The sequence below is a fragment of the Miniopterus schreibersii genome (genome assembly GCF_964146895.1).
Source record: "Miniopterus schreibersii genome assembly, chromosome: 3".
NCBI classification, from domain to species: domain Eukaryota; kingdom Metazoa; phylum Chordata; class Mammalia; order Chiroptera; family Miniopteridae; genus Miniopterus; species Miniopterus schreibersii.
Window position 1 is genome coordinate 100912502 of NC_138103.1, and position 14424 is coordinate 100926925.

Sequence of the window (14424 nt, forward strand, 5' to 3'; positions counted from 1 at the left end):
TCTAGGCCAGCTGGGAGAGCCTGCGCCCAGGGGGTGGCCTGCCCCGCACGGGCCCGTGGTTTCTGTCATTCCCGGGCCTGCTCGTACTTGGGGGTGCTTGGTTCTCATTTCTGTCTGTGCCCCGCTTTAGCAGCTCTGCATCGGCTTCTAAGATGCTGCTTTTCAGCTAAACTCAGGGAGTGGAGCTTAATGTAGGGAAACGTTATTACCAGCAAGCTGAGCTCCAAGTGAGGTATTTCTGTCAAAACCTAAAAAATAGTCCAGTGCTCTCATGCGCAGCCCACGACTGGGAGATAGCAGGAAGTCATAACTTTAAAATGAAATCAGTATTTTACGTTCTCATTGGGGAAAAAGCTAAAATAATCTATTTGCCTCATTTAATAGACATCTTGGATCTTCTCTAAACATCACTTAATAAAACTCTAATGCTGAAGTGAAAGATCATTTTTCATTAAATATGCTAATGCTGAATGTTTTAATAATGGCTTTCCTCCAATTGCTTAAATAACTTTCAAAATTTTAGTTCATTGACTTTGATAATAACTTGGTGAAGTAGGACAGCAAGAAATCCTTTAAAATGACTATACTAATCTAACGTAATTTCACTTGGCAAAGCTTAAGCGGTGAATGGAGAATATAACCATCTCTTTTATATTACCATCTGAATATATGTTTGTACCCTTTAAGGGAAATAATGGTGTAGTCAGAATAAAAAGTTGAAAATATTTTGCATCAGAGAAAGACAAATACCATATGATTTCACTTATATGTGGAATCTAAAGAACCCTATAAATGGACAAATAAAACAGAATCATAGACACAGAGAACAGACTGACAGTTACCAGAAGGGAGGAAGGTTGGGGGGCTGGGTGAAAAGGTGAAGGGATTGAGAGGTGCAGATTGGCAGTTACAGCTAGTCAGGGGGATGTAAAGTACAGCACGGGGAATATACTGAAATACCTATGTGTGGTGCCGGGGGGGGTATTAGAAATATTTGGGGGAACGCTTTCTGAAGTATATGATTGTCCAACCACTATGCTGTACACCTGCAACTAATGCAAACTGATATTAAATGCAAACTGTAAGAACTTATATGCATATATGCATAACCCATGGGCACAGATAATAGCACGTTGAAGGCCTTGGGGGGTACCTTGGGGAAAGGAGATATCTGTTATACGTTCAACTATAAGGACTAATTTTAAAAATACTTAAAAACTGGTTTATGCTTGCTTAAGTTGTATATCAAATTGTATTTCAAGTTCACACTATCAACATACTTAGTTAAGATTATTTATCTCATTTCAGAGGGGAAAAATGTCTGACTTCACCAATGCTTATTTAAAGACACTTTATTAGCCTGATAGGTAAGAAACAATGCCTAAGAGGCACTCTAGATAATGCACTCCAAGTTTACTAACAGGCAGCTTAATGGAAGACACGTTCTCCCTCCATATTATTTTTCCATCACCTCTCGCTCTATCTGTCCATTCTCTAACATCTACCTTCTTATAGGGTCAGGCCTTATAATTCAAAGCCCCAGTGGCTCTCCATTGCTCGCCAAATCAAATACAAATAGCTTTAGGTGCTAGATCTATACTGTTTTCAAGTACTCCACAACCCATCCAAAGTGCATCAGTTCCCTACAAAATCCCACGTATTTTTCTGTCTCCTTGTTTTGTTCTAGTATCTCTGGCAGAGACCACTAGTTTCCATCTAAATCTGTTTGCTCTCTGCCTCTTACATTTGTATAGAGTGACCTGGTCTTAGAGCTGCCCACTGGACTAAATTTCTCAGCCTCCTTGAGTAGGAACATTGGTTGACTAAGTTCTCAGTGAAGCGTGAGTGGAAGTGATCTGCGTGTCTCCCCATGTTCCCTTCCTCGTGTCATGAGCCAGAAGACAGGCATTTCCATGGCACAGCTCCAAGCATGCAGACGAGAACAGTGCTCTAAGGCAGAGGTTCCCAAAGGTGGTCTCCAGACCAGCAGCAGCTGCACCTGAGATCTTGGAAATGCACATTCTCAGGCCCGCCCCCAGAACTAATGAATCAGAAACTCTGAAAAGGGGGTCCAGGAATCTGTTTGAACAGCTCTCCTGGTGACTCCAATGCCTATTAAAATTTGGGAAGCATGGTGCTGGGGGCAGTGGAGGAAGAACCTAGAAGAACCTGTTCTGAAATGACCCTCAGGAGCAGTGCCACTCCAGTGACCTGGCCTCTCATCACAGGCGGCTTATTTGTGAAATCACATGGTTCTTTACATAACTGAGTTGTCGAATCTCCTTCAGCTGCTCAGCATTTGCCCTAAGCAGCGTTTACTCAGTCTGGAATGGCCTGTTCAATATTTCCACCCCACTGAGCATTTCCACCTGCTCACACTGGGATCCTACCTGGCTCTGCAAGTTTGCACCAGCCCATTTGCCCAACGCCAAAGAACAGTAGGCCAGTTTTGCTTTCCTTTAGTCTGTTGTACACATTGTTGAACACTAAAAAAAAAATGCAAGTCTACACCCCCACCAGTGTGACTCAGTGGTTAGAGTGTTGGCCTGCACATCGGAGGGTTTGATTCCTGGTCACATACCTGGGTTGCAGGTTTGATCCCAGCTCCCAGTCAGGAGGCAACCAGTCAGTGTGTCTCTCTCACATTGATGTTTCTCTTTCTCTCTCCCTCACTATCTATAAATAAATAAATAATCAATAAATAAATAACTAGGAAAAATATCCTTGTGTGAGGATTATTAAAAAAAAATGCAAGTCTAATCATACCACTCTTTCACTTTATTTATTTTTTTAATATGTTTTTATTAAAAGGAACAGAGAGGGAGAGAGAGAAACACCAATGATGAGAGAGTCATTGATCGGCTGCCTCCTGCATGCCCCGCACTGGTCGAGCCCGCAACCCGGGCATGTGCCCTGACCTGGAATGGAACCGCGATCTCCTGGATCCTAGGTCGACGCTCAACCGCTGAACCACACCAGCGGGGCCCACTCTTTCACTTTAAATTCTTACTAGACTCTCATAGCACTTAAGCTAAAATACAACATGGTTAATTAGGCCTACCTGGTCCCACCTAATACCACTCATGTCCATGTCTCCAGTCCCATCCAGTCATTTCCCTTTTCTCTCTGCCCCAGTCACACTTTCCTTCTGTTCCTGAATCTTGGCCAGTGTTTCCTCCCCTCGGAGCTCCGTCCAGGTGGAGCTGCTACTCCACCACCATTCCTGAGTTCTCTCCTTAAATATTTTCTTCTTTCTCCCTCCCCGGTGCAGCCCATAATCTAGTCAAAGCCTAAAAACTCTCATCAAGCCACTACATTTCCCTTCATGACCCTACAACTTTTAGAATACTTTACTGCTTCCTACGAGTGTTGTCACCGGGTGTCATGCCCCTGCCTCGAGCCCTCCCCACCCCACTCACGGTGATACACGTGGCTCGATGAGGGGAGGCGCCAGGCCTCTTTGCTCCCGTGCGTGCAGAGCACCTAGCACCAGCCTTGCCATCCAATCAACAGGCATTGAGTGGGTAAACCATGGATTACTTGAGACTTTACTCACAAGGCATCTTGTCTCCTGAGATATTTGGATTCTTCTTCCTTATAAAAGAATGTCCTTTCCAGCAGTTTTATTAATCAAGAGTGTCCCTATTGCCTTAAAAGGCTAGTGGTCCTGTTCCTGTTTGTGTCAACGATTCTAACAGGAAGCATGTGGGAAGGGATCTGTTGAACTTGGCGCCTGGCAATCTGGTTAGGAGCACATCATATCTCATGCACCATTGTAGTTTATTCTCCAAAAGGACAGCTTCAGTTACTATGTGTCTTTGCTAAAGTTTTACATGGGATACCCTTTTCCTACCCTACAATCCCATCACTTCACTGAAAACTGTCCTTTGGCGGAGCATGACCCGCTCTCATTTCACACTTTCCCCAGCAGGTAGTGTCATTTCATTCAAACCAGCAGTTCAATGTTCCCCACACATATCTGCCTCAGGGCCTTTGCACATTTGCTTCTGTCTGCCAGGAATCTTCTCAACATTAGGGCTCTTTGCTGGGCCATTTCTCGCATGGAGACTATCTCTGCCTGCTGACTTCTATGCTCTTCAAGGCCCATTTCAAGCAGATCCCAGGGATCTGACTAAGCAAATGTGAGTTCTAGGCAGTGATTCCTGTGGGTTCTTGTCCTGTTAGTGGACCCCTGGTGACCAGCTTTCATTCTGTGAATGTGTTTATGCATTAGGACATGGGGGACATCAATACAATACAACAAAACACTTGGAAAAGAACTCCAGGGAGCACATTCACATGAAAATTCAAACATTTCTAAAAATTAAAATCTATATTAATCAACAAATAAAATAGTAGAAAATGCAAGCCTACCTGAGAGCCATTACAAGAAGCTGTCGGATGGGCAATACATGATAAATGTAAACTGTAAAGTGCCAAATGAGGATTGGCGAGGACAAATCTTTACCACTCTGTACACACCTGAAACCATGAACACCTACAATCAAGATGCAGGGAATTTCAACATCTAGCAGAAAACACTGGTACAGAAAGGGTCACCGAGTGAAAGGAGATGCCACATGTCTTGGTGGGATGCATTAAAATACAACGGCAGAAAATCAGTGGTATAAGATGCTTACACTTAGCAAAATTCTGTTTTTCTCCTGAGTTAAACAGCCTCAAACTCCCTCTCCTTATGTGTGCCTCCCTTTACAACGGTACTTACTAAATGTAAAGATCCTTTCCCAGCTGAGAATGTGAAGTGTCATCATTCTGCCAGGAGCCCAATTTGTGAGCAGCTCCAGTGGCCACAGGACACTACCGCAGGGCCGCCCCACTGCTGCTTCCCTGGGAGAAAGGCCCACAGACAGTCCCTGTCCTGGAGCCCTCCTGGCCTGAGGACAGCTGGGGTACAGCTAGCACCCCGAGTGCCGTAAATCCCGCTCCCAGGAAGCGAGAGCGCGTGGCACAGGGCCTCGGGAACCTGCCAGGAGCCACGGGGCCGTGGGGGGCTGTGCCCAGGGCGCCCTCATCCGCAGGGGAAGGAGGCGCCTTGCCGAAAGCCAAAGAAAAGCAGGGAGACGGTTCGCTGCATGCACCGGCCTCACTCCAGATGTTTCTTCTTTGCTCTGCCATTACTCTGGCCGTAGAGATTTTTCTCTTTTAAATTAAAGACTCAATTAGAGGACAGCAGTGACCTGCTCAGCCATCCGCCTTTCTGAGCCGGGGATGCATCATGCCCTAAAGCAGAACACACTCCCGATGAACCCCGCAACTAGGAGGTCACTTCCACCTGCTGAAGGACACCTAGAGGATAACATTCCTGCTACTCACGGGGAAGTCAAGGTCAGAGCTCCACAGGGGAAAGCACACTGGAAATCTGGTTTCTAGAAAGGGATCTGTGTTTAAGCTGAACACATACCTAAGTACACATGCCGTCATTTGCTATAAATCCCGAGTCGGTGTGTTTATGTTTACAAATAATTAAATAAGCAACATAATACATTTTTTAAAAGGCAGTTTCACGTATACACAAGTAACAGCATTCAGAAGACTTCAGATGATGGCCTCTCCCTACTCAGATCAGGACAAAGGCTGGGCACCTATAACACTCCTACTCCTCTGTCCCACCTGAGGACGCTGTATCCTCAGCATCTCAGTCCTCAGGTGACCACGTGCGGGGCTGAAAGTCATATCCGCAGTGACACAGACCCTCCCATCATGGTGCTAGCACTCCCCTGGACACAGAACATACACACTAAATAGGTTTCTACAGGTTGGAGTGAGCAGGGAAGATGTCACAGCCTTCCAAAGAGAAGGGCAGAGCGGAAACCACACAAACCGCAGGGCTTCACCAGGGCCTGTCTCCTTTCTCTTTCCTTTCGATGCAGACGGGCCTCCCCCGGCACCTGCCTCACCTGCCTCCCTCCCCCTGGCACGACCGCCCCCTCCATCATTAGCCCTCAGGGCGACGAGGCTCTGACCAGCACCAACTAATCTCAGGATGAAGGCCTTAGGTCTGTTCACCAGAGTTGGAGTTTGGGTCAAACTGGAGATAACATCCAGGCTCAGTTGTGTCTCAGCTCCAGGCCCAGAAAATCGGGGAAACCAGAAGAAGCAATGCCATGGCTGAGGCCAGGACCCGATGCACTGATCACCCGCCCTCTACCTAGTGCCAACCAGTCAGGAGAGCCCGCGACCCAAACTGCCTTAGTCACCACGGCTAATGGTTTCCCCCATATAACCCACGTCCTGGAGGCCGACCCGGAGCCAGGCCTTCGAGCACTAGCTCGCCTGTGTCTCCAGCGGGCACTAGCTCGCCTGTGTCTCCAGCGGGCACTAGCTCGCCTGTGTCTCCAGTGGGCACTAGCTCGCCTGTGTCTCCAGCGGGCACTAGCTCGCCTGTGTCTCCAGCGTGGGCCGCTTCCTCAGCTAATAAACCCTGACTTCTTGGTGCAAACGTCTGTTCGTGTCTTATTGGGCTTTGGTGTGCACGGGCAAAGGGACCCCTTTAGCCTGGTAACAAAACCTGCGTCAACAGTGAAAGGGGTAAAGGTACCTAAGGGGGTAGGATGAAGGGTGTGGCTGGTCAGGAGTATGTGGTTTGTTGAGTGAACAATAATTGTCAGGCTGGAAATGAGAGGGTTTAAAAGTGATTTGGCACCACTCTACCTCCACCCAAATTCTTCTTGAAGGGCATATCCAGGAAAGCAAGTATATTAACCATAATCACTTTATTTCCAGTGACCTGAAATGTGCTTTATTGCAAATGGGATTTGAGTGAATTGAAAAGGAGAGCAGGGCTTGGTGCCAGCCCTTCGTCTCTGGTTGCAGCATTAGCTTATACTAATTTGGAAGACTAGACCGATTAAAATATGATTTCTATGGAATAAGAAAAGTGTGTGATATCCCCAATTATAGTCCTTCATTTGCAAGGAAAAAAATAAGGATCTATGGATTATTCATTTAAACTAGCAAAGAACATTTGCCTGAACTGACTAGACTTAGGATATTACATTTTTGGTCTGATCACATAAAACTGCAAAATTCGATATGGTTTAATACAAGATTAAACATAACTCCCTTATACGCTGGGAAGATTACTTACATTAAATGGTACCTTCTTACTCCAAAGGGCCTTTAATAGGCATCAGACAAACTCTTACAGAGATGGACAAAATGTTACCGGCTTTTCCTTTGGGGTAAATTTAGCATTTTAATTTTTATCATTATTAGACTGAGAGTAACTTTTAAAAGCTTATACAACACAATCAGCATTTGAAGCCCAGAGTAGCACCCGCTTGCTGTCCTGTGTTCCTACCATCAGAAAACACAGGCTTATTTTAAATAAGCCATCCTGCACCTGCCTTGGATTTATACACTCAGCTTCCTGGATTCAGGAGGCTAATCAGAGTATAAAGGTATTTTAATTTGATCAGTTCCTCATATAATTAAAGTGATTCTTTGGCCATATTCAAATTTCACATTAAAAATATTTCATGTACATCAAGTATACCAAGGTGAGTTGAAAATCTCTTACTCTAACTTTATAGCGTCATGTGTTAAAATTCTTAAATCCCCACACATTTAGCCCAGATTCCTTTGAGTTACAATTTTCAGTCAGGGTCACCATTGCATTCACCTTCTCCCTCACTACGGGCTCTGTTCTTTACAATTTAATTGGAGGCTTCATTTAAAATGAACCTCAAAGCAATTCTGATGGTCCATCTTCTCATTACTTTAGTAATAACAGACCCCTTGCTCTTGGAATAGTGTTGGCCATGCAATTACCTTCAGGGGAGATAAAGTATCTCGGTTCCCTTTCCTGTGCTGAGGGAGTATAGAGCTGAAAACTTTGGTAAATAAAGCCTGAAATGATCTCTGGCTGTTCTGTGAGGAATTTTAAGTCTAATCCATGATCGCTCACCAGGAGAAGCTCTACAACCCCTTCAACTGTCACTTTCAGAAGTGCTCTTGGGCCAGGGGCATACGACATACTCTCAGGGCCAGCAGAGCCCTCATGGAGTAAATGATTCCTTCGGTGAGGAAATATTCTTACTTACCTGTAGGAAAGTTACTGATGTTTGGTCAGGAATGTAAGAACTGTCTGCCTCAGCCAAAGGCATTCACATATGAACAAAAATCCAAGAACAAATCATTGCATATCTCTACTTTTACTCTCTGCCTTGAGCAGTTTCGAGCAGCAATCATTTTAATTAACAGATGGTGTATCCGAATGCAGGATAGCAGCTGTTAATGTACATTTTTAAGACTCGAGGGCGTGGTGACTTATCTAGACACAGGGCAACATATGTCGAGCTAAGCATACGGATCATAATATGAACTGTGATGACAACATGCAGAGAGAGGCACAGGGGGAAGTAGGCAATGGATGCCTGACCCCGTGGGAAGAACAAACATTTTCTAACATATACCAGAAAAGGCTTTATATTATTTAACTGAGGAAACACAGTAGAACATGCCCCATGATAATACCTGAAATCAGCTTCACGCATTTTGAAACATGTAACTATTTTTTCCGTGAGTGAAAATTCGGAGTTTAAAAAATATATATTATTCGAAGAGAAACTGAAAACAAATAAAAGCTATGAGGACCATCTTGAAGAAACCCTGAAATATCAAAACAGATTGTGTTTTCCCGCGTCAAACATTTCATCTCATTGCACGCTTCAGGAGGAGATGTCGAGTTATCTTGAACAGTATTAACTCAATTTACGAAGCAGCCGGTTGAAGGCATTAGAGACAGAAGAGTTACCTTCTCCTGGTACTGCCGCCTGGAGGAGTCCAGAGACTGGATTAGGGCCGTGGCGTGGCCCACGAACATGGCATAGCAGGTGGCCCCGACGATCATGCTCAGCATGGTGATCCAGAGGTCGGACATGCTGACGGGGGCCTGCGCCCCGTAGCCGATGCACAGCATGTGGCTCATGGCCTTGAAGAGCGCGTAGGAGTACTGCTTTCCCCAGGAGTCGTTCTACAGGAGAGAGAGAGGGTTGGGGTGAGAAGCGGCCCGGCCTGGACGGGGCCCGGGAGGCAGCGCGGCGCAGGGTGTCCCCGGCAGCTCAGGGACACCTGATGCTCTCCACGGCCTGCCCGGCGCCGGGAATCGGGGCTGGGCCGCCGGAGGGCCCGTGGGGTACAGCTTCCTACTCGGCTGGGGGTTTGTTTTTAAAACTAAAACTACTTTTGGGACAAAGGTGTGCGTGTCACATAAAAATGGCAAGGATGGATGCTGATGGCTCGTTTCAAAGTCTGCAGGAAATCTGTTCATTCTCTAGGAACGGATTTGCACGCTGAGGTGGGTGTGAAGCTGTGAGCCTAAGCAGAGTAATTTTTACGCAAACTATGATGTTTAGATTTTTAAAATCCAAATTGATATATTTGTCTACTTCTTAACCCTATATTTCTTAAATAAAGAAGATAAACGTATTTCGAAATATAGGAATGAACGATGGAAAGATTTCCCTGAGGCCCTCTCTCAGAGTAATGTATATTCAAATTCAAATTCAAATGTCAAGGTTGATGATGAATGAATCTTGTTGGCTTTTTAAAAAGTATTTACGTAAAATAAAATAAGCAAAATAATATCTTGGCAAACCCTCTGGGAAAAACAAAAGCTGACTTCTGGGATTAGTTATTAGATTCAATTTCTGATGTCATTTCAAAACTTTATTCCAAGTTCAATTCTACAAAAATAAGCCATTCAATTTATCTTAGCTACCCTTTGATAAAATGAAAAAAAATTGTTTAATTTGCATCAAACTCCCTAGCCCAGGACTTACATAATTTATTATGCCCAGTGCCAACTGAAGTTTGGGCCTTTTAGTTCAGAACTCAGGTAAAAAAAAGAATTGTTAAAGATAACAATGTATAAATATTTTTCCTTTAAAAATATGTTATTACTTATAAAACTTAATGGGGTAATAGTGACAGATGAGTTACAACATAAATGTACAAATTTCAAAAAATAATATTGTAGCATAATTATATATAATACAATAAATAATAACATTGTATTATTGTGAAATCAATTGATCACACAATTTTTCTTGCTTAGTTTTCTGCAAATTCACTTCTTAGGTTATCAATATGTATACAATTAGTTTCATTTTTAATGATAAAATCGAAAGTGACATCAATTGCTTTTGGCTAACAAACAGGATCACAAATAATTCTTGATACTTTTTAATTTCAAGAAAGATCTTTCTGTTGATGCGACCATTACTGGAGCTATTAGGAGTATTATGTAGGCTGTGACAACATTGGGATAAATTTCTGATAAATTATTTTAACATATAAATATTAGTGCTTCTGAAGCTTATTCTCATAGAATAATTTTTTAAAAAATATATCTTTATTGATCTCAGAGAGAGGAAGGGAGAGGGAGAGAGAGAGAAACTTCAATGATGAGAGTCATTGATCAGCTGCCTCTTGCAGGCCCCCCAACTGGGGATGGAGCCCGCAACCCGGGCCTGTGCCCTGACCGGGAATCGAACCCCGATCTCCTGGATCCTAGGTCGATGCTCAACCGCTGAGCCACGCCTGCCTGGGCTAGAATACTTTTTATATAAATCAGTTTCATGTACATGTAAATGTGAGTTCTTAGAATTAAATTTTTTATTTTAAGATAACCATAGATTTTAGTGCAAACTGTAAAAAATAATAGAGATATACCTTTCCCTCTGTTTCTCAATGGTGACAGCTTGCAAAACTATTAATACAACGTCACAGCCGGGAAATGCACATCCATACAACCCAGTGATCTCATCCACATTTCAATAATTTACATGTACTCATTTGCACATGTATTTAGTTTTATGCAGTTTTATTGCCTGGGTAGGTCAATGTATTTATCAACACAGTCAAGATACAGAGCAATTGCATCACAACCAAGATCCCTTCCACTATCTTTATATTGAATTTAAATGTCTGCAATGGTATTTTAATATTTCCTCTGACATTTCCCATAACTTGCTAAGGTTATACAGGAAACCGAAAGTAGTTTCGTGATTTGTATACAATCCAAAATTCCTGTTTATATATCCTATTCCTTTATTTTCAATTACAAGGGCAATTTAATGTAAAAGTTTGTCTTCCTTGTTAATAACTAGCTCATTTACAGCTTCACATGGAGCAGGGTTGTGTCCCATCAAATGTGATGGTCTTTGGATTTAATCTGTCTTTCTGGGCTGGTGGGTATTTGCTTTGCATTGTTGCAGCTGTTTTCAAAACTGTCCCTTGTAAACTACAGAGAAATCTCATTAACTCTCTGACATGCTTTATTGCACGTCTGCATGTATTCTCTGTTCCGTAATAATTTACTGGCAAAGTCTGCTGCCTGAGCACCGCAGGCACTGCCTTGGAACTTGGGCAGAAGATTTAATATTTGTGTAGATGCTGCAGGAATAGGCTCCCGGGAGTGACAGGCAGCGGGCCTCTCCCCCTCTCCCCGTGGGTCCTGCCCCTGTCCACCTGGGGGGAGCTACTCCTGTGGCCATGGCGGCCACTGCTAATCTGGCCAACTCTGCCTTGGCCACGCTGGGGGCACACGGCGCCCCAGGCTGCTGCGGTGCGCCTCTGGGTGCCTGCTGCCTGCCCAAGTGCTGGCCCTGGGCTGCCCCCTGGGCTTGCAGCCTCCCCTGTGTGCGCTCAGCTGCCACCTGCAGACCCCGCTCAATCACGTCCATGCCCCACTGTCCCAGGGACTTCACTTACAAAACACAAATTCAAAAATAAAACCATTAAGAATTTCAAGATAGCAGCAGCAGAGCCTTAAACCAAGCACAGGGTCTTTCTGAAAGGGTGTCCTCGAGCAACGTCAAGGTCATAGCCCACGGACCCATGAAGCCATTCCTGCCTCTGTCAAATAACTCTTTCTTGATCATAAATGTTTAAAGTTATTTTTTCGATGTATGAAATACATGTGGATATTTTGTTCACGTTGTAATGGGGTTTTCCAAAATCAAATTTATAGATGAAAAAATCAGACATGACTTCAGGTGGTGGGCACACAGTGCGATGTACAGATCATGCGTCCTAGAAATGTACACTTGAAACCTATGTAATCTTATTACTCAATGCCAGTCCAATAAATTTAATGAAATAAATAATGTTGACTTGTCTAAGGTGTTTGCTGGTGTTAATGTATTAGATCCCCTAAGAGGAGAGCTGATGCTACTTTATCCCTCTGTATAACTTCACCCTCTGGAAGGTTCCAGAAAAGACTGTTAATTAGAACCCCACTAGACAAACTGATAAGTAACGAAAGTGTCATGGTGGCCAAGGCATGGAAACAACGGAAGTGTCCTTCGATGGATGGCCGGATAAAGAAGATATTAGACGTGTACACAATGGAACACGACTCAACTATAGAAAAGATGCAATGCTGCCATTTGCCACAACTGGATGGATCTCGAGAATAGCGTGCCCAGCGAAATAAGTCAGAAACTGTTAATAACCCTGTGCTTTCACTCATACGTGGGCTGTGAAACTGAAAGCAACAGATGAACAAATAAGACAAACAAACAAACAAAAACTCAAGGCACCGACAGCCGTAGGGCGGTTACCAGGGAAAGGGTGGGGTAGCAAAGGGTAAAGGGGTCAGATATATGGTGATGGGAGGAGATCTAGCTTCGGGTGGTGGGCACATGGTGCAATATACAGGTGATGCACCAGAGAACTGGACACTTGGATACACTATGAAACAGGGTGGTGGCCAGCGTCAGAGGGGTGAGGACATTTTTAAGCAGGATGTGGAAGCCACTGAGGGGTTTTCAGCAGGGAACAATACCGTCGGAGCTGTGCTTCAGGAAGAACTGTTGAGCACTGATCCTGCATCGAGGATGATTTTGGGCAGACAGAGAGCACAGTGACTTGCCCAAGGTTACCAGTCTGCATGAGGAAGGTCCCGTGGTTTGAGCCCAGGCGCTCTGGCTCCAGAGACCACGCTACTAACCACTACATGGTACTGCTCCTGGTTTCTAGCAATAACCCTTTTATAAAAAATTAAATATACAATTATATATTAATTTTAGTTGGAGACATTTATCTTTCTTAGCTGTAGTGATATGATCTGCTTACAAACATCTGTACCTGTGACACTGACCTTTTGCACCATAGGTGCAGTCAGACCGTTTCTAGGAGTAAAATATAAAGTTGGTGAATAACTAAACTTCTGGAGCCATATAAAGAATGATGCCTGGTCTGGTCCTTAGTGCTTGGTCTAGACTTGTTTTCTGGTCCATTAATTCCTCAAGTTCTAAGTGTACTTTTTCCTGCTTCAACAATGATGATAAAATACAAAATTTGTATTAAGTGGATTTGTAAATTAAAATTTAATGATGCTTGAGATCATGGATATTTTTCCCATTTTCTCTTAATGTTGGTGCATTATTTTAAAAGGAAAATAAAACACACCAATAAATTATTTTTAATTTGGCATGTATATCAATCCGTTTTGTATACTGAGTTCATTAATACTTCTTACAGAAAAGCCCCAAATCAGACACTATTTCAAGACTTTAAGTTGATTTTTCAATTATAATTATCATTTCAGGCAAAATATTTTCATTGGTTATCTCTTTTGTTTGTCCAAGCAAACATAAGCAGATGTGTTTTACATATTTTTGCACATATAATTATTAGTAAATGAGTTTTATATAAGGCATACATATACAGAAACGATGGAAGACATTAACATACACTGAACACCTAGCTCCCTGCAAAATATTATTACATCGTCTCACTGCTCCTCACAACAGTCTTGAAACCCAATACTGCTCCTGAAGGTAAGAAATGCAAAGCTTAGAAAAATTAAAGAATTGACTCAAAGGCACAGGCTGGCGGGCGCCAAGCCGGAGCTCAGCCGGGCCTGCGGGACCGCGTGCCGACGCCCGGGCCCAGACGCGGGGCGCGGGGGGCAGCCTCTGTATGAGGCATTCCTGGTCCTCACCACGCAGGGTTTCCACGCCTTTTAAGAACATAACCACAGCGCAGGCCTCCTTTACTGTATCTGTTTTCATTTCAACCAGCGGAAGGGAGCCTCTGCCACACCTTCTGGGAATTCAGAGGAAAAATTATCCCCGGTTTTCATGTGAGATCACCTCGGGGGAAAACTCCCTGGGGAGTCTGACGTCACAAAATTAGATGATCGGGTCACACGGCGCATTTCCCCTTCATGTTTTCCTGTGGGCCAAGGGCTCTCAAAGGGGGGTCCTTCCCGCCCGTCCCCAAAGCCTGCGACGGAGCCGCCTGCCCTGTTCCTTCATAGGAAACTGCTCTGGAAGGCTCCGTGCCTGAGGCCTAGTCCTCCAGGGACCACAGACGGCGCTGGCGACAGGGTGACACAGGGTGACTAGGGAGGCAGGTTCCACCCGAAACGCTAATCAGCCTGTGTTTCCACTC

General features: G+C 44.1%; 1 protein-coding gene across 1 annotated transcript in view; it reads right to left on the minus strand.

Moving 5' to 3' along the window:
• Positions 1–14424, minus strand: part of HCN1 (hyperpolarization activated cyclic nucleotide gated potassium channel 1) — a gene marked incomplete at its 5' end in the record, with an annotated part of 254454 nt that overhangs the window by 60659 nt on the left and 179371 nt on the right. The window contains one exon of the mRNA XM_081132542.1: positions 8777–8995. Coding sequence (XP_080988668.1) covers positions 8777–8995 — 219 coding nt within the window. The remainder of the gene's footprint in view (positions 1–8776; positions 8996–14424) is intronic.